The 27,312-nt window shown below is 50.5% G+C and overlaps 1 protein-coding gene across 1 annotated transcript in view; it reads left to right on the top strand.

Annotated features, from left to right (window-relative positions):
• The window catches only part of QSOX1 (quiescin sulfhydryl oxidase 1), a 350,420-nt gene that overhangs the window by 249,242 nt on the left and 73,866 nt on the right, over positions 1 to 27,312 (top strand). The window contains exon 8 of the mRNA XM_078643550.1: positions 6,984 to 7,113. Coding sequence (XP_078499676.1) covers positions 6,984 to 7,113 — 130 coding nt within the window. The remainder of the gene's footprint in view (positions 1 to 6,983; positions 7,114 to 27,312) is intronic.

Raw genomic sequence — 27,312 nt, 5'->3', positions numbered from 1 at the left:
GGGTGAGTAGTGCGCTATACAAGTATCAATTTATTTATTTATTTATTTATTATTATTATTAACCCTGACTCTGGCCTGTGGGGACATATATGGTGCCATGATCCCAGAGATCATATTCTGGCCTAGCCTGACTCTCGGCAGTACCGCCCGAAGGAAAGCCCAGTCTACCCGATCATACGCCTTCTCCGCGTCGAGTGATAGAAGGCAAGCTGATATGTTTCAGGCGCGTGCTTTCCCTACCAAATGTGCAAGCCTATGTACATTGTCCGCCCCCTGACGATTGCGGATGAAGCCGACTTGGTCCGGCTCCACCAAACCAGGCAAATGGGGGTCCAGACGTTTGGCAAGAATTTTGGTATACATTTTAAGATCAGTGTTCAAGAGCGCTATGGGGCGGTATGAGGCGCATAGCACGAGGTCCTTCCCGGGTTTGGGTATGAGTGCTATTTCCGCCATGCCCATGGAGGGTGTCTGTCCGTCAGTGTCCGAGAAAGAATTGTACAATCGCAAGAGGTGGGGTATGAGCTGTATCTGAAACATGCAGTAGAAGGCCAATGGTAGGCCGTCGGGACCCGGAGTCCTTCCAAGAGGGAGGTCCTTTAGCGCCGCCGTCGTCTCCTCCGCTGTTCGAGGCCCCTCCAGACCCTGAGCGTGATGGGGATGTAACGGGTGCCAAGCACACTGGCTTAAGGCATCCTCAATAAGATCTGGGGGCGGTGGGTCTGCCGCATAAAGTGTGGCATAATAGGCCCTAAAGGCCTCACATGTGGCCCGCTCTGAAGTGACTCGCGAGCAGTCCGGGAGTCTAATATTAGCTATGTGAGCTTTCGCTGCCCGTGCCCTTAGACGCCTCGCCAATTGCTTGCCCACTTTGTCCCCCCCCCTTCATAATACCGCTGTTTCAAGGCTATGAGGGATCTTTCCACTTTATTGGTGCGTAAAATGCACAGTTGCCCCAGGAGGTTCGCGAGCCGCCATCGGGATGCAAACTAGGTACGAGCCTGGTCTTGTTTGTCTGCTGCCTTGATGTCTGCAGACAGGCTATCTTCCAGAAGTCGGGCTTCGCGCGGCCCGCAATCGAGAGCGAGGTGATGTGACCTCGAATTGTGGCCTTGAAAGCATCCCATACCACGGGGAAGGGTGTCTCAGGGGTATCATTGCTCGCGAAGTACGAGTCAATGGCAGCCCGTATGCTTTCCACGTCTGCCGGGTCCCGCAGGATACTCGGCGGCAGGCGCCACCTCGGAGCATGGGGGAGGCAAGCATCCGGGTCCTGCAGGAGAAGCTCGACATGAGCATAATCAGAGAGTGATATAGCAGACATAGATGCTGCCAGTAGGTCTCGCACCAGGGCATGAGAGATAAATAGATAATCAATGCGTGAGTACGAGCGATGCACATGTGACTAGAATGAGAAATCCCTTACCTGTCAAGCCCAGGTCTGTTATTTGCGCACGAAGGGTAGAAGACATGGCCCCCATCCCGGTCAAAGATGTTCCACTGCGGTCAGCCCCAGAGTCCCATACTAGGTTAAAATCACCCCCCAGGATCAAGGAGGGGTCGCCTTGCGGGATATGGTCCCTCAAGATTGCTCGGAGGTAAGAGTCCTATATCTGGTTTGGTGCATAGACATTACAGAGCGTAAATATGCGCCTCCCAATTCCAACACCCACCTTAACAAAGCACCCATCTGGACTACGTAGAGCCTTGATGTCCCCCTGCCTGACACCACTCCTGCACAGGATGGCCACCCCGCCGTCTTAGTGGTCGCCGTAGCCCAAAATTGGAGTGGATATTTAGGATGCGCCATGCGCTGAACATCTTCTTTCAAAAGATGAGTTTCTTGGAGGAATATGATGTCGGGGTCATGCTGGAAGAGGTATCGCCACACTGTCGCCGCTTGTTCTGAGAATTAAGCCCCTTAACATTAAGGGAAAGCACCTTTAAAAGGCAAGGAAGGGCCATTGTGGGTTCTTATCCCGAACTAGTCCTTTAAGCCACCGAAGGGATCCGTGCAGTTCGAGGGAAGGGGCGCGCAGGGTCATTTCTGGCTTGCCCGTAGATACACGCCAGCGCCACAGCATTACCCGCCAGCCACACTCAAGGAGATAAGGAAAGAAAGAGGTAGAAAAGTAAGAAAGCACAACAGTGGAAAATAGTAAACCAACAATGGCCAACGGGGCCATATTATTCTATGAATGGTGGTCCAAGATGGTTTGGCAGGCACCCGCTCCTGGCACTGGGGGCGGGAAGGGCTGGTCGGCGGGGACGACGGAAGTAGAAGCAACTGTGCTGCCTCCGTGTAGGACCGTAACACTCTGCGCTTGGATTCCCATTTGAAGATGAGGGCAAATGGATGGCCTCACTGGTATGAGATGCCCATGCTCCGCAGCTTCTCAGTCACAAGCTTAAAAGCACGACATTGCCGCAGGGTGTTGGGCGACAAGTCTTGGAAGATCTGGATCTTGTGCCCATCATAGCTGAGATCTGGCTTAGCACGTGCCGCCCTGAGGATAGCCTCCTTCTCTGTAAAAAAGTGGAACTGGTTAAGATGTCCAGGAGGAGCCCGTCTCCCCGCAGGCCCGGATACCCGGTGGGCTCGATCCAAAACCGGCAGAGAAGCGTCCTCATCCCCCCAGACCTCGTGGAGGAGTTGCGCCACATAGATTATGATGTGTTTCCGCTCCGCTCCAAGAGGGACCCCCCGGATGCGGAGGTTATTCCGGCGGCTCCTGTTTTCCAAATCTTCCTGCTTTACTTGCAGCTCTATGTGTTTCTCCTCTCGTGCAGGCAGGCGTTGCCACAGTTGCTCCTGGTCCTCTATGCGGGCATCCGCTGTCTTTTCCAGCCCATCCACCCGGTCTCCTAAATAAGTAACCTCTTTTCTAAGTTCTCGCACACACGAGTGAACCTCTGTGCGCAGAGAGCCAATTTCCATCTTGAGTTCTGACATGAAAGAGGTCATAAATGCTTGGGTCACCGGCGTCGAGTCCCCCAAGGCCTGCGGTGCCACCTCCGTAGAAGCCGACGCTCCTGCCTTCCCCCATATTGCCACCACAGAGTTGTCTCTGGGGCCCGCAGCCGGGTCTACCTTGCCCCTCTGGAACGCGTCATCACCAGTCCTTAAGCGTCCCGTTGGTAACCGGGCAGCGTGGTCCGTGCACTGTCGTTGTGATGTACACTGAGAAGTCCACCTCCTAACCAGTGCCACTACTTTTCCTATCCTGCAATGTCTGAAACTGCAGCTGGGGGGTCAATGCGTAGGGCCCTCCACCCAGACCCCAAACCACCAGGACGTGAGTTACATCTCGTTTAGGCCCACCGCCTCTCTGCCCTCTTTACAACAGTACTTACTGACAGGATACTTCAGGCACTGAAAAAGCCCTCAAGACCGGGCCAGGGAGTTCAAGTGTCGACTTCTGGGGTCCTGCTACTCCAAGCCAGACCACATACACCGCACACCCCTCCTGCGGCAAGCGGACTTGAAGCCCTTTAGGGCCAGCAACACACTCTGACCAGCCAGTACACTGCGCCTCTCAGCTGTGTCCCCGGCCTCTCACTTGCCGTAGCGCAGTTGTCCCGGTCCCCCCCTCCACCTCGCCAGCCAGTGCGATGTGTATTTCAGGCATCTTTACTGTTGGAGCAGGACACACAATGCCTCCCGGCCGCCCCGCTCAACGGTCTCAAAATGGCAACAATTTCGCGCTGAGCTAGGTGTCCAACAATCACCTGACTGCCGATGTGTAGCTGCTTTCCGCTAAGGCCTGCTGTACCCCTCCGGGTAGTGTCACATGGGGCAGAGGCTTTGCGTGGGGCTCAGGCTCCCCGGGTGCAGCAACGCGCAGGATCCAGTGCCTCAAGGCTGCCCAGTGTGAGAGTCCTAAAATGGCGGTGGAGCGCGCGCCTTGCTGTGCCGCTCACCTGTAGCCCCCAGTCTCATCCGCACTGTACCTAATGCGGGTCCCGATAGCCCTGGGAGGCAGTGCCTGTATTCAGTCCCATCGGGACCCGTACCGCTAATATCCTCCAGGTGAGTGCCGCAGGGTAAGTTCTGCCAGGCCGCTCATACGTCCCCTCTGCCAGCCCCGTTGTAGGCCCTGTCGATGCGTCCCTCGGGGTGTCGCCTGCCCGTCCGCCTCAGCCACCTCCAGTCACTCAAGGGCGATATCTCAGCTACGCCCGCCGCCGCCGCTCTGCTCGGGATCACCAGGCTGCATGGGGGGGGCTCCTCTTCACCTCAGATCACTGCCGGGTTAATGCGTACACCTTCAACCGGCCTCCCAGGTCACCCCGATCAATGTCCTCACCAGGGGTGGCCGCCACCGATTCTCGGCGATTGCCGCAGGGCAGACCCCGCCAGGCCGCCCAGCCGTCCCCCGCTAGCTCCGGTGCGGGCTCCGCCGTCACGGTCTTTAGGGATGCTTCCGGGTACGATCACTGCAGCCGCCACCAGACTTCCAGAAGACGCAGTGTCGCCAGTCGCTCCCGACTTACAGGGACCCTGAGGAGTCTGCAGAGCACAGGGTGGGTACCGCCAGAGGTCTCACAAAATGGCGGGTCACTCCACCGGGCCTCCGACTTCCCTCCGTCTTCTGCCCTGTAAACCACTGCCGAACAAAATGCAGCCCCTCCACCGGTGTCCCAGGTCAAAGCGGTCAACGTCCACCCCTAGGACAGCGGTTACAGCACCTCAGCTTCGCTTTAATTGCAGATGATGGTAGCGGACCGCCGGAGCTCCCCGGAGACATGTCTCACCTCATCGCTGGCAAGACCACGCCCCCAGGAGTATAGTTTTAAGTGTGCATATTTCCGCACCATTGGCGCAGATATAATTTCACCAAGACCCTTACACCCCAGGTCCTTGTATGTTTTCCATGATGCCCGTATTTTGTACACTTTTTTACCCATCCTCTCCCTTCATATATTTGCTTTTTAGCCGACATGCACAAATCCATGTCTGTCTTCCTTGTTCGATTTCTGGGGACGAGGGCCACACCCCACTGTCGTAACACATTCCTTCTTGCGACTATGAGCCCCAATCGGAATAGGGCCCCCTGATATTTTTCTATGGTGGTTTCTCCCCATATATCTAACAGAGCTAGTTTGGAGGGCAACCTTGGACACTGTGTGTGCTCAGTGGGACAATTCCCCACTCTCTTTCAATAGGGCCTTATTCAGGCATCTCCCAACAGTGTGTGGATAAAACTGCACCTGATCCAGCATCCTCTGAGACAACAATCATATGACCCACTCCTGATCTTTGCCAGGAGTGTTCTAGTGAGGTATGCTCGGTTTACAATGTTTAGTTGTAGCAGTAAGAAACTGGTACTCAGACACCTCTTTCGGGCGCACAGTGCCTCATCCCATCCCCCATCCTGGTCTTCTTCTTATTTTACCTTTAGAGCCTCTATTGGATCTTGAGCGTTATTAATTATTTTCATATAGATTCACGATATAACACCTTATTGGTGGTGGTCAGACATTATTCTGTCCTTAAAAAGGGCGGTGTTTTCAATCGTCGGCCGCCATCAGGACATGGATGGCCAGGGCATGTCTTAATTGTAAATGTTTATAGGTCTGAGTCCGCTTATTCACATTCCCTGAGAAGGCTCTCAAAGGGGACAATTCCCTCAGTCCCACACGTTTCCTAGCTTACTAACACGTATGTCCCAGGTGTTAAAACCCTGCAGGCCGTTCACCTTCTTTAACAAATCACTTACCCACAGCAGTGTTGCTTTCATTAGCATCCCATCCCATCTCAAGTATTTTGTGGTCCAATCTCATGCCTTAATTACTGATTGAGTGTGCTGCAGGAGAGTCACTCTTACCATTGTCTATAAAACACTGTCAGGTGTCCTTGGAATCCAATGCTTGCCTATCTGTCCTCATTGAGGGTGTATCAAGCAGAGCAAAGACCCATGCGTTTACTGTTAGTAGCCGAGAAGTCCAATAGTATACTTGGACGTCTGGGAGGGCACTGCCCTCCTCACACACCCATTTCTCTCCATTCTTGTGCAATTAGCAACTGCATATGCTCTAAGATTCCATGTTGAATGCATCAGGGGAAATTAATTTGGCATGAAAGATTCTTAGAACCCTACCTGTTTTCATTTTTGCTGTGTCCTGAATCATATAATGCTAAAATATAAGATATAATCTTGGCAGAACAATCATATGCCCCTCCTATGTAGTCTGTAAACACATTATTTACTTATGCATTCTCAAGAGCAGCTGCTCAGATTACCCAGGCAGTCCTTCACAACCTGTTTCGTTAATGCCTGACCTGAATTAGCATCCACGCCATTGTTTTCAGAAAAGTACTGCTTTGTAGTAACTTACTCTTAGCTAAACGCTTCTGCTTTTACACACAAACGTTACGGGAGATTAAGCGGAGTCATTTGTATTACACCATACTGAAACATGAGCAAGCTACATAGGACTATCATTCCTTGTGTTCTCAGTGTCCATGAACGCACTCAACTTCTCTGGCCAAGCAGTGGTATATAGTGTTGCCTTTGTGCTGCGTTCCACATAGCAATGGGTTAGGCACACAAATCACCTAAGAGGAAGGATGGGTTCAGGAAGAGGCTCAGTACCCATGGGCATTAGTCTTGTGATACTGATATGTCTCAGTTTCTGGTCTTACCAGCAGAAGCCCTAGGGGTCTCAATAGTCAGTAGGAGAGAGGAGCCAGGTTGTGTGTTCTGCAGTCAGCATAGTGCTTCTTTTCTCATGCACGTTTTCTCTAATCTCTGGTATCCTTCCCTGTTGTTGGTCTTCAATCTTCCATTCCATATCGAACAGCTTTTCTAACTCTTATTGACTCCATACCACCCACAGGCATCATCAGTTCACTCCGAAAGCACCCCTAATTTTACTTTCTCATCCTCTGAACTGCCCTGTATTTTTAATTCTCAATGTCCTGTCAGCTGTGCATTTTCCCTCTAACCATCCCTCTGGGGGTCTTCGCTTTGTCTCCTTAGCTCAAAGGTGTATATGGCTGATCTGGAATCTGCGCTGCATTACACACTACGCGTGGAAGTGGCTAAGTTTCCAGTTCTAGATGGTGACAGACTAACTGCACTGAAGAAATACGTTCATGTGCTGGCCAAGGTGAGTGTACATCATTCCCTACAGGTATGCCATTCTTCTGGGATATGAACCAGTGATGGTGTTCTCCCCTGACTGCCACAAATGTTGGGAACTATCAGAGATAGCCAGCTTTTGATACATGTGATAGGCTGCCTCTGCCACGTGCAAGGCATTTCTCCGCTCCCCCACACACCGTGTGATTGATATTGCAGTGTTTGCAGTATACTAAAACACTGTCTGGCAGGTGCATGGTGAATGAGAGGGAGAAAGAGAGCGAGAACAAAAGAAAAAGTCAACTGCTGATTGTATGGCAGGCAGGGCAAGGCTTGGCAAGCCTATCACACCACCACCACCGCCGCCACATACCAAATTAATTCAGCCTTTATTACTAGAAATCCAAAAAGGCAGCCAGCAAATGTCTGGCCACTTAGCACACATGACTATGGGAAATGTATGCTATTTAACCTCTTATGAACCACAGCCTGGCTCAGCAGCAAGGGCATCGCCCTAAACCTCTTGAAGTTGCATCCCTCTCCCTCTTTAGTACTTTTCAGCATGCATCAAATACAATTTCAAGTGCTATGCAAATGGCCGTACATTGAAACTACAACCGATGACGGGTGTAATGCTTGCAAAAGCCTCTGTCTTGCTATATCTAGGGCCTCATCCAACTATGCCCAAGTATCCAAGTTGCACCTCACTAATGAAGCCCAACAAGGCTGAATCAGTCTGCGGTTATTTGTGGTTCATAGCATGTGTGGCTGTATATACACATGCTGTGCATACTCCTCCATCTAGTATTGGGCTCAAGCTGCAACTTGTTTTTGTTTTAAGAAGTCTTTAGTGTTACATGGAATTATGTAACTCCTCCCTTAGTTAGCAATGTGCTTAGGCACCGATTGCATTGTTCAAGTTCAAGTTCGAACCCAGAGGGTCTCAAGGCGCTTGGGGGAGGGGGGGGGGTACTTTACTTATCGAATATCCAAGTTTTTAGTTGCTTTCTGAAGGAGAGGTGGTTCTGTGTAAGGCGGAGGTGGGTAGGGAGGGAATTCCAGGTCTTGGCCGCTAAGTAGGAGAAGGATCTTCCTCCCATGGTGGATCTGTGGATGCGCGGAATTGCGGCGAGGGCTTGGTTGGACGATCGTAGTTGGCGGGTGGGGGTGTAGAAGGACAGTCGCGTGTTGAGGCATTCGGGTCCTAGGTCGTAGAAGGCTTTGTGTGCGTGGGTGAGGAGACGGAACGTTATTCTCTTGTTGACTGGAAGCCAGTGGAGGTCTTTCAGGTGACCGGAAATGTGAGCTTGACGGGGGATGTCTAGTATGAGTCTGGCTGAGGCGTTTTGGATGCGTTGGAGTTTTTTCTGTAGTTTGGCTGTGGTTCCGGCGTAAAGGGTGTTTCCGTAATCCAGCCGGCTTGTGACCAGTGCGTGGGTGACCGTCTTTCTTGTTTCGGTGGGGATCCAGCGGAAGATTTTTTTGAGCGTGCGTAGGATGTTGAAGCATGATGATGAGACGGTGTTGACTTGTCTGGTCATCGAGAGGGAGGAGTCCAGGATGAAGCCCAGGTTACGTGCGTGGTCCGTAGGTATGGGTGAGGTTCCCAGGGCCGGTGGCCACCATGAGTTGTCCCAGGCAGCGGGGGATGAACCTAAGATGAGGACTTCCGTTTTGTCCGAGTTCAGTTTTAAATGGCTGTTCTTCATCCACTCGGCTACTTCTTTCATTCCTTCGTGTAAGTTGGTTTTGGCGGTGTTTGGGTCTTTGGTGAGGGAGAGGATCAGCTGGGTGTCGTCTGCGTAAGAGATGATGTTGAGGTTGTGTTGGCGTGCGATGGATGCGAGGGGACTCATGTATATGTTGAAGAGGGTGGGACTGAGTGATGATCCTTGTGGTACGCCACAGATGACTTCGGTGGCCTCTGATCTAAAAGGGGGGAGGCGGACTCTCTGGGTTCTTCCGGCGAGGAACGAGATGATCCAGTCCAATGCTTTTCCTTGTATTCCGACGTTGCTGAGGCGTTGTATGAGGGTGCTATGACAGACTGTGTCGAAGGCTGCGGAGAGGTCAAGTAGGATGAGGGCAACTGTTTCTCCGTTGTCCAGTAGTGTTCGAATGTCGTCTGTTGCTGCGATGAGGGCGGTTTCGGTGCTGTGTTTGGCTCGGAAGCCGGACTGTGAGGGGTTGAGGGATTTGTTGGATTCGAGGAAGGCGGCGATCTGACTGTTGACGGCTTTCTCAATGACTTTGGCAGGGAATGGGAGGAGCGAGATGGGGCGGTAGTTCTTAAGTTCAGTGGGGTCTGCTGTGGGTTTCTTCAGGAGGGCGCTGAGTTCGGCATGTTTCCAGCTTTCTGGGAAGATGGCGGAGTTGAGGGAGCAGTTGATGACGTCTCGGAGATGGGGTGCGATAATGGAGTCTGCTTTGTTGAAAATGTGTTGGGGGCATGGGTCGGTTGGTGATCCCGAGTGGATGGAGTTCATCAGGCGGATGGTGTCTTCAGTGGTGATTGGGTTCCAGTCGCAAAGGATGTTAGAGGGTGGTTTAGGTTCGGAGGTGGGTGGAGTGGACTGGTCTTTGGACTGGTTTCCAAAGCTGTTATGTATGTCGGCGATTTTGTTGTGGAAGAATGAGGCTAGGGAGTTGCAGAGGTCTTGGGAGGGAGTGATGTCGTTGGTGCCGGCGGTGGGGTTGGTAAATTCTTTGACGATTTGAATAGTTCCTTGCTGTTTTGGGCGTTGTTGTCAAGGCGATCTTTGAATGCTGATTTCTTGGTGGATCGGATCAGTTGGTGGTGTTTGAGGGTGGCGTTCTTGAAGGTGGTCATGTTGTCAGTGGTTGGGTTTTTTCTCCAGGCTTTCTCGAGGGTACGACAGAGCTTCTTGGATTTCTTAAGGTCAGAACCAGGGGGCTTTTTTGCTGCCTTGTTTGATTTGATGGTTTTTCAAGGGTGCTAGTTCGTCGGCGCTGTGGGTGATCCATTGTGTGAGGTTGGTGGCTGCTTGGTTTGGGTCCGATGATTTGGCGGGGGGGTTTTGGTGAAGCGATGTGAATAGCTGGTCGGTGGTAATTTTGTTACAGTTTCTTCGGGGAATAGGTTGTGGGGGTTGTTGGTCGAGGTCTTTTTGTAGTTGAAATGAACGCAGCTGTGGTCCGTCCAGTGGAGAGCTGTGGTGTGATTGAAGGAGATGTGCTTGCTGGAGGTGAAGATTGGGTCGAGCGTGTGTCCGGCATAGTGGGTGGGGGTATTGACAAGTTGTTCGAGTCCGAGGTTGGCCAGGTTGTCCAGAAGGGTGGTAGTGTTGCTGTTGTTTTTCTTTTCCAGGTGGAAGTTGAGGTCTCCCAGTAGGATGTAGTCTTCGGAGGGGAGGGCGTGTGGGCTGATGAAATCGGTGATGTCTTCGCTGAATTGTGTGCAGGGTCCTGGTGGTCTGTAGATGAGGGTGCCTCTGAGTGTGGTCTTGGGGTCGGTGTGGATCTGGAAGTCAATCAATCAATCAATCATACCATTTGTATAGCGCACTACTCACCCGGGAGGGTCTCAAGGCGCTTGGGGGAAGGGGTATGCTAATGCTCGAACAGCCAGGTCTTGAGTTGTTTCCTGAAGACGAGATGGTCCTGGGTCAGCCGAAGGTGGATGGGGAGGGAGTTCCATGTCTTGGCAGCCAGGTAAGAGAAGGATCTTCCTCCGGCGGTGGCTCTTCGGATGCGTGGTACGGCTGCGAGGGCGAGGCTGGTAGACCGTAGCTGGCGGGTGGGTGTGTAGAAGATCAGGCGGTCGTTGAGGTACTTGGGGCCCAGGTCGTGGAGAGACTTGTGTGCGTGGGTGAGGAGCCGGAACGTGATCCTCTTGTCGACGGGGACCTAGTGCAGGTTCCTCAGGTGGCTGGAGATGTGGCTGCGTCGGGGGACATCCAGGATGAGTCAGGCGGAGGCGTTCTGGATGCGCTGGAGTCTTTTCTGTAGCTTCGCTGTGGTTCCGGCGTAGAGGGCGTTTCCGTAGTCCAGTCGGCTGGTGACGAGTGCCTGGGTGACAGTCTTCCTGGTCTCGGTCGGGATCCAGCGGAAGATCTTGCGAAGCATACGCAGGGTGTTGAAGCACGTTGAGGAGACGGCGTTGACTTGTCTGGTCATTGAGAGGGAGGAGTCCAGGATGAAGCCCAGGTTGCGTGCGTGGTCGGTTGGCTTGGGTGCGGTGCCCAGGGCCGGGGGCCACCAGGAGTCGTCCCAGGCGGAGGGCGAAGATCCCAGGATGAGGACTTCCGTCTTGTCCGAGTTCAGTTTCAGGCGGCTGTCCTTCATCCACTCGGCGAAGTCTTTCATCCCTTCGTGTAGGCAGGTTCTGGCGGTGTCGGGGTCTCTGGTGAGGGAGAGGATCAGCTGGGTGTCGTCGGCGTAAGAGATGATGTTGAGGTTGTGCTGGCGTGCGATGGCTGCAAGAGGTCTCATGTAGACGTTGAAGAGGGTGGGGCTGAGTGAAGATCCTTGTGGGACGCCGCAGATGACTTCGGTGGCCTCGGAGCGAAACGGGGGGAGGCGGACTCTTTGTGTTCTTCCGGCGAGGAACGAGATGATCCACTCCAGTGCCTTCTCTTGGATACCGATGTTGCTGAGGCGCTGGACTAGGGTGCGGTGGCAGACAGTGTCGAACGCAGCGGAGAGGTCCAGGAGGATGAGGGCCACTGTTTCCCCCTTGTCGAGCAGGGTCCGGATGTCGTCGGTGGCTGCGATGAGGGCGGTCTCGGTGCTGTGGTTGGCTCTGAAGCCGGACTGCGAGGGGTCGAGGGATCCGTTCGTCTCGAGGAAGGCGGTCAGCTGTCTGTTGACGATCTTCTCGATGACTTTAGCAGGAAAAGGGAGGAGCGAGATGGGGCGGAAGTTTTTGAGGTCGGTGGGGTCCGCTGTAGGTTTCTTCAGGAGGGCGCTGAGCTCGGCTTGCTTCCAGCTCTCCGGGAAGGTGGCGGTGTTGAAGGAGGTGTTGATGATATTCCGGAGTTGGGGTGCGATGGTGGAGTCTGCCTTGTTGAAGACGTGATGTGGGCAGGAGTTGGTCGGTGATCCGGAGTGGATGGTGTTCATCGTGCGGGCTGTGTCTTCGGTGGTCACCGTGGTCCAGGTGCGAAGGGTGGCGGTGGGGGGCGTTGGTTCGACGGTTGGGTGCGTGGGTGGTGCGCCGAAGCTGTTGTGGATGTCGGCGATCTTGCGGTGGAAGAACGAGGCGAGGGAGTCGCAGAGGTCTTGTGACGGAGTGATGTCGTTGGTGCCCGTGCTGGGGTTGGAGAACTCCTTGACGATGCTGAAGAGTTCCTTGTTGTCGTGGGTATTGTTGTCCAGTCATTCCTTCAGGGATTTCTTTTTGGTGGTGCGGATGAGCTGGTGGTGCTTGCGGGTAGCGTGTTTGAGGGCGGTCATGTTGTCGGTGGTCCGGTCTAGGAGCCAGGCTTTCTCGAGGGTGCGGCAGGTCTTCTTGGAGTCCTTGAGTTGGTCGGTGAACCAGGATGCCTTCTTGCTTCTGGGTCTGCTGGGAGGGTTCTTCAGTGGAGCGAGGTCGTCGGCGCAGGCGGACAGCCACTGTGTGAAGTTGCGGGCAGCTTCGTTGGGGTCCGTTGTGTTGGCGGGTGGGTTCTGGCTGAGGGAGGTGGTGAGCTGGTCCGCGGTGATCTTGCTCCAATTCCTGTGAGGTACCTGTTGTGGGTGGTGGTGGGTCGTGGTTCTTTTGAAGCTGAAGTGGCGCAGCTGTGGTCGGTCCAGTGGAGTCCGGTGGCGTGGCTGAAGGTGATGTACTTGCTGGAAGAGAAGACGGGGTCAAGCGTGTGGCCGGCGTAGTGGGTGGGGGTGTTGACCAGTTGCTTGAGTCCGAGGTTGGCGAGGTTTTCCAGCAGGGCGACGGTGTTGCGGTCCTTGTTGTTCTCCAGGTGGAAGTTGAGGTCCCCTAGGAGGATGTAGTCAGCGGAGGGGAGGGCGTGTGGGCTGATGAAGTCTGTGATGTCTTTGCTGAATTGTGTGCGTGGTCCCGGGGGTCTGTAGACGAGGGTGCCTCTGAGGGTCGTCTTAGGGTCAGTGTGAATCTGGTAGTGGAGATGTTCTGCTGCGTGAAGGAGTCGTTGGTGTCGGTCGTGATGCGGATGGTGTTCTTGTGGAATATGGCGATGCCTCCTCCGGTCTGGTTGATGCAGTCCCTCCTGATGATCTTGTACCCATCCGGGATGGCGATGGCGATGTCGGGTGCAGAGGAGGCGTTCATCCAGGTTTCCGTGAGGAAGGCGACGTCTGGTGATGTAGCGTCAAGGAGGTTCCAGAGTTCCACGGCGTGTCTGTGGACGGATCGGGTGTTGAGCAGGATGCACTTGAGGTGGTTGCTGCTGGTGCTTGTCTTGGCGGGTGCGGGGCAGGTTCGGAGGCAGGTGAACTTGCAGGTACAGCAGGTGAAGGGTCCGTGGGTGCGTCTCGGGGTGGCTCGGCAGCAGGCGTGGGTCCGGCCTGCATTGAGTGCGTTGAGAGTGGCGTCGTCGTAGGTCAGACGGGTCGGCTTGCATCGACGGGGGGGGCCAGGGGTCCTGGCACTGGGCGCGGTCCAGGCACGGACGGGCGCAGACGGGCTTGCCTTTGGCGCGCCTTTGGCGCGGCTTCGGCACACAATCGGCGCGCCCGCTGCACGTCAACGCTGCGCGTGGGTGGGGGCGTCATAAGAAGGAATCCGGGTGGCGGGAGCGGCGAATGGGCTGTCGGGGGGCGGGGCCGCAGGGAGGCAGCGGCGGGAAAAGAACCAGGCAAGCGGGCGGCTCAGCGGCGGCTGGGTCGCTCGAGGTAGGCAGAGCAGGAGGCAGGCAGCGGCAGCAGCGGTGACGCGTGGGGGGGTGACCTCGCCTGGAGCAGGCTCAGCGGTCACTCCCTCGTGGTCAGCGCTGCTTCCTTAAGAAGGAATCTGGGTGGCGGGAGCGGCGAATGGGCTGTCGGGGGGCGGGGCCGCAGGGAGGCAGCGGCGGGAAAAGAACCAGGCAAGCGGGCGGCTCAGCGGCGGCTGGGTTGCTCGAGGTAGGCAGAGCAGGAGGCAGGCAGCGGCAGCAGCGGTGACGCGTGGGGGGTGACCTCGCCTGGAGCAGGCTCAGCGGTCACTCCCTCGTGGTCAGCGCTGCTTCCTTAAGAAGGAATCCGGGTGGCGGGAGCGGCGAATGGGCTGTCGGGGGGCGGGGCCGCAGGGAGGCAGCGGCGGGAAAAGAACCAGGCAAGCGGGCGGCTCAGCGGCGGCTGGGTCGCTCGAGGCAGGCAGAGCAGGAGGCAGGCAGCGGCAGCAGCGGTGACGCGTGGGGGGTGACCTCGCCTGGAGCAGGCTCAGTGAAGTGAAGTGAAGGTGTTCGGCGGTTGCGAGGTAGTCGTCGGAACTGGTCGTGATGTGGATGGTGTTCTCATGGACGATGGCGATGCCTCCTCCTGTTTGGTTAGTGCGGTCCTTTCGGATGATCTTGTAGCCGTCTGGGATGGCTATGGCGATGTCGGGCGCTGATGAGGCATTCATCCAGGTTTCTGTAAGGAAGGCGACATCCGGCGATGTAGTGTCGAGTAGGTTCCAGAGTTCAATGGCCTGTCTGTGGACCGAGCGGGTGTTAAGCAGGATGCACTTTAGGTGGTTGGTGTCAAAGCTCTGTTTGGAGTTTGTGGATTTGGTGTGGGTTCTGATGCAGTCGAACTTGCAGGAGTGGCAGGTGAAGGGTCCATGGGTGTGTCCTGGGACGGCTTGGTAGGAGTTGGGTGGGCGGCCGGGGTTAAGGGCTGAGAGGGTTGCGGCGTCGTACGTAATGCGGGCGGAGTGGATTTTGCGGAGGCCAGGGGGTCTGGCGCTGGGCGCGGTCCAGGCGTGGAAGGGCGTAGACGGGCTTACCTTCGGCGCGCATGGGGCGCGACCGCTGCGCGTGAACGCTGCGCGCGAAAGCATCTGTCATATGTAGAAAGTGGGAGGGGCGAGGGAGGAGCAGCTGGGAGGCGGGAGCGGGGTGGAGAGCCGGGCAGGGAGGCATAACAACAACAACAAAATGGCAGCGAGCCCAAAAGCGAAACAGGACGAGATTGGGGCACCACCTGAAATCGCTATGAAATGGGCAGTGTCACCGGCACAATCAGGCACAAACAGCCAAAGCAGGTAAAGCGAACAGTGCACAGCTCCTAAACAAATGCGGAGCAGTCTACCAGCACAGCGCTACGATGTCGATATCACCAGGCACAATAATTAAATACAGTAGGCAGAGCGAGCGGTGCGATTCAGGCACAATAATTGAATACAGCAAGCAGAGCGAGCAGTGCGATACAGGCACAATGATTAAATATAGTAACCAGAGCGAGCAGTGCGATTCAGGCACAATAAATAAATACAGTAAGCAGAGCGAGCAGTGCGCAGTTCGAATTAGTGGCAGTGAGCAGTCTGGCAGAAGCGCTACGATACCACTTCTTTTAGCAGGGAGCAGCGTGAGGAGCGACCGCTTCTGGGTTAGGCAAGACGGTCACAGCGTTCGGACTATCGAGTGTAGCCTAAACTTTAGTGGGAGGGAGGAGCAGCTGTTAGATTTTTTGCTCCACAATCAGTTTCAGAAGCATATTGATGGTGCTCCCGAACTCTATATTGTCAACATTTATGTCTTCAGGCCTGCATAGTCAAATCCTCTACTTCAGTTACTGAGAAGATTTCCTCATCGACCGTCATCCTTTTTCTGCCCCCTCGACGTGCTTCAGAGCTGTTACTGAAGACTGGGTCCCCAACTCTCAGGACTCCACGCATCTTTCATCGTCCGCTCCTGGGAATGGTAAGGCGTAGAGGGTGATGGACTGGATACCCGTCAGAAAATGTCCTCAGTGCCACACCAGATACCCCTGGGCTGACCTCCACAAGTGCTTTAATCTGTGTCTTTCCCCTGGTCACAACACCACCGACACCTTCTGCTTGGCTTTCAGGTGCAAGAAGACCCTTTACTAATGAAGAGACAGATGCTGGGTACCCATCAACATGTAGTGGTCCATAGAAGACACACCGGACAACTTCAACAAAGCTGACCCCCTCAAAGCCCAAGAAGAAGAAGAGGCTGCAGTGTTGTCAGATGTCCCAGCCCAGAGGTCATTGATTTCCGGCTCCCATGAACCAAAAGAAGAGAGGGATGAAGACATTCTATCCACCTCACTGGACACCAGCTCTTGCACAAAGTCCACCATGAGAACTGTGAGAATGGTTGAAGCCAAAGTATGTAAACTTAATTCCAAATTAAACATTGCGGCAGAGTACGGCCCCTGTGGGGTTAAAACATGGAGTTTCATGCACAAGCCCCTGCTGGCTGCTGGCCCTCAGTTGCCTTCGGGCTTCGGTCAGCACCTAAAGCAAGACACCAAAGCGAAGATGGGATCCAGCCAAGAGCTCCAAACTCCATTTGCCTTCGAGTCTAAAAAAGCCTTTTGGCACAGTGACTCCAAAACATCCTTCAAAGCCAAAGTCCACACAGGTACCAAGCCTCCTTTGGTGCCAAGACCACTTTCCACTGAAAACTTCTAGAACTTTGACTGAGCCATTCTTCAAAAGCACCAGGCAGAGTCTGATGAGAGACAGTGAATGATTTCCACCTGTCTCTGTATGAGGAACATCCCTTCAGGCACTGCAGAGAATTCGCCCAAAAAGAGGAGGCTGGCCTTTGATCGAGACATGCCAGCATTGGACGACTCTTTCCAGCCTGAAGCGCAAAAAAGCATGGAGTCAAAGCTAGCAGTCTTCCACCTGCCCCTCAACCATCTCTACTACCCCCACCATCACCACTACCCCCACCATCACCACATCCTCCAGATTCCCCACAACGATCTTCACAACGCTGCATTGACACCGGAAGTCCTAGTCCCTATTCCTAATCAGAGGACTAGGACACCCCCTCTTTGGCCCACAGATGGCCTGTGGGAAGCCTATGATATCGACCCCCATGGGGTGCACACCTAGGGCTTGTCCCAGTGAGGGCTTTCCCCAACAACTCTACAGCATACCTTGGGGTGATACAGCGGGCAGTGGTATACCATAAGGGGGATATCCACACTACTCCCGAGGAAGAAGATTTTCTGGTGGGGATGCTCTCTAGAACGGAACACTGTCCAGTTTCTCCCAATGTTAATGGGGACGTTTATGATTGCCCCTAATACCTTTAGTGACTAGTAAAATATCAGGTAGTTACATCCCAGAGTGGAGAAGACAGAAGACGTTTTAACCTTCTTTCTCTGACCCCACATACATAAAGAGGCATGACCACACCCCCTCCCTCCCTCCCTCCCTGGTGGTACACACATTCCACAAACGCGCTGCTGCTCAAGCTAAAAGCGACACCTCTACACACGATAGAGAGCAAGTGCATTTATGCAGTGGGGAAGAGGTACAAGTTAGGGCAGTTACCCATTGGTGCATCTCCAGTTCGGTAGGTCTGTTGCGCAACGACAGCGCTCAGTGGGAGGAAATGGAAGACCTACTCCAGCACCTCCTTGAGAAGTTTAGAAAAAGGGGGGAGGAGATCTTGTAAGATGGTAAAACCATCTCCAACGCCACCATACGTTGCACCCTCGATAAGGCCGCTATAGCAGCCAGAGGAGCAAATATATCCATCTTGCCTCTTTAGCACTTCCAGCTCCGTAGATCCAGCTACAAGACGGAAGTTCATCAGTATCTCATCAATCTGCCATTGAATGAGGAACAACTCTTTGGCCCACAGGTTGATGAGATGCTCTGTAAAATAAAGGAGGACACCAACATGGCTAAGGCTATTAGTGCCCTCCAGACTATGGCGGGTAGGGGATCCTTTCGGATGTCACAGCACAGAGGTGGATCTAAGACCACCTCTCCAGCCCAGACCCAGTTGTACCAAAGGTAGCAGCAGACCTACCACCAGCAAGGGGGTTCAGGCTGGGCACTTTCCATGGCAACAAATCCAACAAAGGCAGAGGCAAAGAAAATCCCAGTAAGGAGGCCTCTGCTTCCAAACATTGAATTCCCTCACACCCCACAACACCTGTGCGGAGAGACTACAAGGGTTCCTTCCTCCCTGGGAGGAAATCACCCCAGACCTGCAGGTTCTGCTAATCACTGAGTACAGCTATTGCCTGAAACTCCTTTCAATCCCACCCCGCGCACTCACCCTCAGCCCGGAGTACCTTTGCCTCCTACAAGAACAGGTACAAGTGCTCCGTCTCAAAGGAGTGGTAGAGCTAATGTCTTTGCAACATTGGGGAAAGAAGCTTTACTCCCTCTACTTCCTCATTCTCAAGAATGATGGCTCCCTCTGACCAATCCTCTACCCCAGATCTTTCAACAAATACATCCATTCAGAACATTTCCATATGACCACCTTGCACGATGTCATCCCTCTGCTGCAGAAATTACATGACCGCACTAGACCTGAAGGACAGCTACTTTCAAATACCCATTCACCTGGTTCACTGGCTCTGCTTCATGGTAAGTGAGTAGCACTACCAATTAAAAGTGTTGCCTTTCGGGGCCACCTCAGCTCCTAGAGTATTCACAAAATGTCTAGCAGTGGTAGCCGCCAACCTCAGAAAAGGGGCACACGTGTGTTCCACTACCTAGATGATTGGCTGATCAAGAGCGCTGGCAGCCAGTACTCCCTTTCCACCACCCAAGTCGCTATCTCCCTGCTCCACAGCTTGGAATATGTCATTAATGTCACCAAGTCTCATCTTCAGCCCCTTCAAGTTCAGCTGTTCATAGGGTCCATTAAAAATACCGTTACTTCCAAACGAACAAAGAGTGGAGGCATTTCAGACACTACTGTGGTGGAACAGGAACAACTTGTTGCAAGGCCCTTTATGGACTCTGTTCCCACTGTGACCATCACCACAGGTGCATCCATTACAGACTCTGGGTGCATCTCAAAAGAATTACAGACCAAAGAGATTAACCCTAAAAGCATTTATCAGGGACATTCAAGGCAAGGTAATCCTGATACGAACAGACAGCATGACCGCTTTGTACTATCTTCATAAACAGGGGGGCACACATTCCCCGCAGCCATGAACGCTAGCTTCGCAAATTTGGCTTTGAATGATTCACCATCTGATACGCCACCTGGTGCCCCATCCACTGGCTAACTACTGCTTATGGGAATACTCCTTTACAGTCTATGCAGAGAGTGTATCTACAGCCACACATGCTTCGAGCAGAACATGTTACGTATGCTGCAAGCATCCGTTCGTAGCGTGTAGTGCTGCAGATTCCCTAAGTAGTACTGTCCTTAATGGAGTACCAAAACTGATTTCTGCAGTGCAGAGCAGAAGAAAACAATTGACTGGAATGCAGTCCGGGTAATTGTTATAGGTTGTGACTTTGGCAAGCATTCCATTAATCACCTTCAATTGTTTTAAGTTTGACAGGTATACTCAGACGTGCATCCCATGTTTGATGCCACAGAATCTTACTTGTAGCCCACTGATTAAGCCAAACCAGGTCAAAACTGTTCTACCGTTGTTTTGTTCCTGTTCACAAATGTTGGATCCTGTCAATTTAGGCTGTATTGAACAGGACCAAGACTTACTTGTATATTGTTGCTACCTGTTTGTGTGGCACAGTTGGAATAAAAAAAAGTCAACCCAAATACGGCCCAAACGATTGTCAGTGGCTAAGACTTTTGTCAGGATCCTACCCAATCCATTTTGCTGTTTTAATATGTGATGCCCCAGTATTGACTGTTTAGCCCAGGCGGGTATTGTGCTGATTGTCTCATGGGATACAAGCTGCACCTCACTGATGAGGCCCATCATGGTTGAAACTGGTCTTGGTTGCATGTATTCGTGTTCAGAGGTGATGAGTATGACAGTTTGTTTGGTAATGTTCCTGTGGAAGCGCTACCAAGACTATTTTGCATTTGGTTGCAACCAGCTTGGAGTGGGACGGTGGGCAAAAACCAATGGACCGAAATACAGCTCAAAATCATTACCAATGCCTCAGATTTTTAGAACTATTACACCCATCTCCTTTTGTTATTTCTGTGTAATGGGCCACCCAAACCAATGGACCGAAATACAGCTCAAAATCATTGCCAATGCCTCAGACTTTTAGAACTATTACACCCATCTCCTTTTGTTATTTCTGTGTAATGGGCCACCCAAACCAATGGACCGAAATACAGCTCAAAATCATTGCCAATGCCTCAGACTTTTAGAACTATTACACCCATCTCCTTTTGTTATTTCTGTGTAATGGGCCACCCTGTCAACCTTAGGGGCGTTTCAGCTAAATATGGTATTAGGCAAAAGGAACCCTATCGGAATTAAATTCCAATGCATTGTGGTGTTAGTGTGTTGCTTCAATTTGCGTGTCCTGTTCCTTACTTATGATTATGTCTTATCCTACTTTTTGTTTTCCTTGCTTTTTTCTTCTAAGATCAAAGCTGATAACAGTAGGTGACACTTTTATTGTTTATTTTTTTCCCGTAAAATTATGCACAATATATATATATATATATATATATATATATATATATATATATATATATATATATATATATATATATATATATATTTATTTATTTATTTATTTTTTATTTCGGAGTATACAGTCATCCTCACACATTTTGATTGCACGTAAATTCATCATGCACAACTGATGTCAAATTAAAATACAATTTGTGGAATTAAGCACCCTCCCTGGATCTACGATGCCCCCAGGACTACCCGGGGTTCGGACTCCAAATTACATCATTTGCAAATGCTAGGAGCGCTGTACATCCCTGATAAGGTAAACAATTAATAATAATACACAAAACAGATAAAACATGAAAAATAAAACCTAGGCAGCAAGTGGCAGAGGCAATGTATTATGCATATCCCTAAGAAACATATACAGGCTCAACATATATCAGTGTCTATCCCACTCCTCCTTCTGGATGGACCCATAGTACACTAAGTAACAGATGGCGAAGCCACGCAGTGAGGCATCTGTTCTTATCCATGGCCATCCAATGACCTAGCTTTGTTGAGTTTTTCACCACTACCTTCATGCTTTCACCAAGACCATCACCCACCACCCCAGGGGAGAGGGCGGTTCTACGAACCACCCAGCCTGTCCAACCCTAATCTGCAGAGGTCAACCAGGCATTCTCACCACAAACATCTGTCCATTCCCTTCAGCCGAGAATAATTAATCGGACAGGGTATAAGGCATCATCTGCAACTGTGCCCCGGAGCTCCCCATCTGAGACGGGCCATCCGTGTCCCTGCCCGGTCGTCCGGCCATCTGCAGCTTCTCCAGTAGGACCCCTCACATCTCCCGATCCTGGTCAGCATTCTCGTCCTTGTGCACCAAGCGTAAACGTCGCTCCTCTGCAACTCCCCATTCGCGCATGTCTGCTCTCCATCTAGTCAGCCTAGAAGGGGCATCCAGTGGATAGCGATGCAGTGTTTAGCTAGCACAAGTCCCAGTAGCGTAAATGTATATTGCATTTGGGTCCCGTGTTTGAGAACTGGTAGAACTCCAAGGAGACCATGCTTGACCGTTGCCTCGACCTGAATTCCCGTGGCCTCCCGCATCGTCTCCGATACCCCTGACAGGTAGACCCAGAGCCGGGTACAATCCCATGTCATATGGGCAACCGTCGTGGGCTCACTGCCACAGTGGGGACATATCATCGAATATGTCATATTAAACCATGCCAACTGGTGTGTGGTCCGGTATGTGCGGTGCAGGCAGTGGGATTGTGTGAGTTTAAAGTGAGCATTGCTGACCACCTCTCGAACCTGTGCTAACGCTTGCTCCCATTCCCCCTCAGTAAGAGGCAACGGTAGGGCTGTTAACCATCTGTCCCAGTCCCGAGAGACATTGACACAATGGTCCGCCTTAAGAACCCTGTACAGGCGGGAAATCAGACCTCTGAAGGTGCCTGGGTCAAGGATCTCCAACAAGGTACGAGATTCTTCAGGGTAAGGAGGTCCAAATTTCACGGGTCGTGCCCCATATTTTTAAGTTTTGAAAAAATTGTCCCTCTGTGATCTGAAAGCATTCCCAAGCGTCGGCGAAGGGGAGAAACGTCCTGTAGAGGTATATATCACCCACCGCAAGGCAGTCCCAATTGAACCATCATGTCAAGTCCATCACTGACTGTGTATGGCGAAGGCTGTGGAGCCACTGCAGTGGAAGCGTCCGAGCATATGGAGCCCTACGCAAGACCAGAGTGACCACCCTCTCCCATGCCCACGCAACCACTTTTACACAATACTTAAAAGTGATTTCCAATATATTGTCTATCTTTGCACCTGTGTTTGCAAATCACACTTGTGGTTATGGCACAACCAGAATACCAATAAAAGTGATCAATTTCTTTACAACATAAATGTTTTTCAGTAAAGCTGTATTAAAATGTTACAATTTCTAAATAAAGTTCTGCTGTGTAATCTCTGTTTTAATATCTTCGGGCTGTAGCTGAATGGTCTTTCTAAGCAATATCTTAGTAAACTTTATTTTCCACTAAAAAAATCGGTTCTCATAGTTGGTCTCATTTTTTATTTGTTTGATTCTGTGTATCGCCTGATCATCTATGTCCACGTTTTTCGGAACATTCCACCTCTTTTTTTATGCCTCCACCTCCTTTTTTTATGCCTTCGTTAGGACATGAAAAGCCCTTCTAAATTTTTACTGTATGTGTTCTAGTGGGTAGCCTTGTGCTTATTAGTTTGAGGCTAGGAAAGGCAGGCGACTTTTTTCAATTCGATTTTGGCTTGAAAGACTTTAATGTTTAGCATTTTGTAGAATTTTCAATGCATTCTTCTGCAATTGCCTGCCTTATTCTGGAAGGAGAATGCTTTTTCTAAAGCGTTTCAGCTGCTGCTATGAGTTCAGGCTTCTTTTAATTCTTTAAAGGTGTTCTCTGCATAGTTTATTCAACTTCTGTTGCCGACTAGTCTATTTTGCTAACTTCAAGTTGTTAGTTTTACAGAAGCTCTCCTCCATGACAACACTGTTATTAGAAAGTTTCTAGAAGCTCGCTGTTGTTCACTAGAACATCTACATAGGTGGACGCTGTCCACCAGTAGCCCATAGAAATACTAGCGTTGGCCTCTGAGAGACCATCTGTTAGAGGTAGAATCCAGGGAGACTCTGACTCCCATCTCCCCTCATTCTTACTCAGCTAAATTTAGATACTTGAAAGATTTTTTTACACAGGTGTCAATGCAGAATCTTCTTTGATCAGAAAAACGCATAGGGACCTTCCACATGACAATTAAGTGAAAACATTCCAGTCCTTTGTTTCTTTGCTGGCTGTGCCACACCAGAAATAGACCAACCATGTACAAATCAGTCATTGCCTGTCTAAAAGGCACTATGTAGCCCAAACTGCCTAGACCCTTCTAAATAGGAACACAGCATCTCCTCTTGTTTAAGACTTGCTGGTCCTCATCAGTGAAGAGTACTCTGATTCTTAAGGGCACTGAGCTACAGGTCTAAATCTGCAAACGCATAACTTAACATGCGTAATTGTAAATCGCACATTCAATTCAATTCAAAGAAGTCTTTTTTTCGATACATGATCATGAAAGACATTTATTTAAAGCAATAATAACATAACATTCCATTCTCATTATAATAGGAAAATACTTTATATACGATAAGTCCACAGATACTCCATCATAAAATACAATAAAGTAATCTAAAACACAATAAACGTACCAACATCCCAGGCCTTAATACTGTAAAAAACAGAATTCGCTATAAAACCGGATTAAAAATATAATTTCTTTTTGTAGACCCAGTATTTCTACTGCCAATTATGGCTTACTCAACCTATAGGCACGGGTCATCCACATTCCTTGTAAAAATGTGGCAACCGCAAATACAGTTGGTTCCTTGCTATCTGTTTTTAATATCCTTAATGCTTCTGTGCCAGAATTGATCCCCATCATCATACAGATCGGCCTCAACCATGTGCGCCTCAAATTTGTATAAACCGGACAGACAAATAGTATGTGGGCTATCGATTCTGACTGAGACGGGCAAAATGGGCATTCCTTACAAGTACCTGAACCCCATTTACCAGTGAATGAGTTAATGGGGAGGGTACCCACCTTAAATTGGTGGTACCATTTCCTATCACTGGGTACCGTAATGAGATCCCACTACCCTTCATAAGCAGGAACGTGTTTGGTCTCCAAGAAGTCTCTTGACAAAGAGGGCCTAATTAAAAGCTTGAAACGTTTCATGGTGACCATGTTCCAATACAGCTCCTTCAGATCCTTACAGGATGGGAACACATTATCAGCAGGATTTTGCCACAAAGAGTTAAGGCCCATATCATTATAAATGGCCCTTACCTGCTTTAACCACGATATTTTACCCCCCACTGTCGGCATCCCTAATCTCAAGTAAAGCTTGTGCATACTGGACGAGCTCAGGAGTGACCCAAAGCCTCCTCCAGTAGGCTACAGGTCTATAACGTGCCACATCCTCGAGAAACTGGCATCCCAAATCATAGTAGAGGGGTAGTAATGGAGTAGATTGTGGAAGACCATTCATACCCCTCATAAATTTGTTTTGAGAAATTGTTAGTGCCGCTAAATTACTAAAGCCCCATAATTCGAATCGAAGCTGTAATTTTTGAATTGTAGATTTTTAACACTGGGCGATTGGCTTGGTGTGGGAAAGGTGCTGTTCTTTCAACAAGGCACCAGATAGTTGTGTGTGTTTAAGCACCAGCTGGTCAATATGTGAGTTCCAATTTAATTTACAACCCAGCGTGATACCCAGGTATGTAAAAACTTGAGTCTGCTCAAGTATGGCATCATTCATGGTGACTCTCCCTCCTACTATCTTTTGTCTATGTATTTGGTCTTATCCACGTTGATTTTAAGTCATAATCGTGGCAAAACACTTCAAAACGCTCAATCGCCATTTGTAGACCTTGTTGCGTTTTGGAAGTTAACAAAGTATCATCTGCAAACATTAACAGAGTGATCTTCCTTCCTTCGAGAATAGGGGCATCAGTAGGATGGTCTAAAAAGTACTGGGTCACTTTATTAATATACAGGAAAAATGTCGGTGCCAGTACGGCCCCTCTGGCGATTGGAAATCTGTCTGTCACTTGCCCTTGCAGGCCCCAGCGAACTTGTGCAAAGTTCGCAACATGTAATTTGATTAAAAAGGCCAGCAAGTCCAAAGGCATGCCCTGATGCGCAAGGACACTCCACAACTTAGGACGTGGAACTAAGTTGAACACCGACTTGAGGTCTACGAATGCGGCATATATTCTACCACCTTTAAGGATCACCACGCGCCAGTTAATTAAAACAAATCTTAAAACCTGGTCTACTGTGCTCTGGTGGGAGCGGAACCCAGCCTGTAAAGGTGAAAGGATGTCAAACTCGTCGATCCAGCCCTGGATTCTGCTCAACACGAGCCTAGCTGTCACCTTCTGGATACAGTCAATTAAACTGATCAGCCTGTAATTACCAGGATCTGAGCGATCCCCCTTTATAAAAATCGGTATGATCTCCGCACCCAGCCATGATTCTGGGATGGGAGAACCGCTTGCGATGGCATTCAATAAAAGCTGTATATAGGTTAACCACAAGGCCTTATTATACAAAAACAGGTCAGCCGGAACGCAATCAAGCCCAGGTGCTCTACCCCTAGGAACAGTATTGAGTGCAATATCAACTTCCTGCTTCGTGAAGTTACCAACATGGCTGATCGGGGAACCATAAACGAATTCACATTCTCAAGCGTCATTGGCGAACTGTGTCTTAAAGGATGAGACCCCAAGTTCGGAGCTACGTAGTTAGTTGGCGGTTGGCTGGGCTTTCCCTTGCCCCATTTAACCAAGTGCCAAAATGCTACCATGTTCCTGTCTTTACTAGCAAGATACAACTCTTTCCAATATTGCTCGTCCCATTCCCGTTTTGCCTTATATTGCACTAACTTGTACTCCACCCTCGCACTTTGAATTCTATCCCTGTTTTTAGATCTTATTGCCATTGCTAGTGATCTGTAGGCCACCCTACATGCTTTCCCAAATCATGATTCAACCGATGCTTTAGCATGATTTTTGGATACTATTTATAAAAAAGACCTTCAGCTTGTTAAAAAGATCAATATGAATGGAGGTAACATTGAACTTATTTCCTTGTTGTGTGCGACAGTTTTGGATTTCTGTGGTCGCCTTTTCCACCAGTTGGTTAGTAGCCTCTAGCTGATCCTCTTTATTTAATAAATTCGACCATTTTACTCTCCTGGTATCATTACTTAGATGTAATTCTACACCTGCTGGAGAATCGACTGCAATGTTACTTCCTGCTAGGTGGAACCATAGTACCAGGGAGTGATGATCACTTTCCACCCTTTCCAAAATGATCATATCTATTAGGCAAGGCCAGTATTCCTTGTTGAGGAGAATATAGTCTATACGACTACATCGTAAACCACAATTATAGGTGGGGGAGCCATTCTGGTCTGATTTCGCCCTCTTGTTAACTGCCCTTAATCCATGCTCCAAGCTAAACACTTTTAGCTGTAGAGCAGCTTCAGACCATTTCTTAATAGGCTTCAATGTTAATTGTGGGATATCCAAATGCAAGTCCTCCTCCTGGACTAGATCTATATCGTTGATATCAAGTGGTTCGAAGGAACAGTTAAAGTCCCCGGCAACTATTATATTTTCCCCTCCTTTGTACCGGTTGAGATAGGAATCTAAAACAGAGACTATACCTGAAGCTTTCCCTCCAGGAAGCCCTCTATCTTAAACATTAAAAAGTATAAGGTCCATGGCATCAGGGACCTTTATCTTGATTATTAAAATATCATCACTATCAGTGTCCAGCTGCTGTACTTTATACCTAGCATTCTGTCTCACCCAGATAGTTAATCCCCCCTTCGGTCTCCCCCTTTGGCCAGCAATAGCAGGTTTATAAAAATGTAAATAACCTAGTTTGTACTCTGGGTCCACAGACCATGTTTCTTGGAAAACCAAAATTTCATTGGTATTGATCAGGGATAACCAATCTGAGGACGATAATTTATTCTTCAGCCCAGCAATATTCCAAGAGGTCTAGACAGGGTTCGGTAGCCCTATGCTGGATTTTTCGCACGTGTATGCCCTGTTATCCCTAGGTACTGCACTTGAATCAATTACAGCAGGCCGTGGTCTCATTTATTCGTAAGCTATCCTAGTAGGTCTAACGTCTGGCTCCAAAGTATTTGTTCTAATATTTTGCCCTT

The sequence above is a fragment of the Lissotriton helveticus genome, chromosome 1_1 (assembly GCF_964261635.1).
Source record: "Lissotriton helveticus chromosome 1_1, aLisHel1.1, whole genome shotgun sequence".
Lineage (NCBI taxonomy): Eukaryota > Metazoa > Chordata > Amphibia > Caudata > Salamandridae > Lissotriton > Lissotriton helveticus.
Note: the sequence above shows the minus strand (reverse complement) of the source record. Positions and strands in the feature narration are given on the sequence as shown.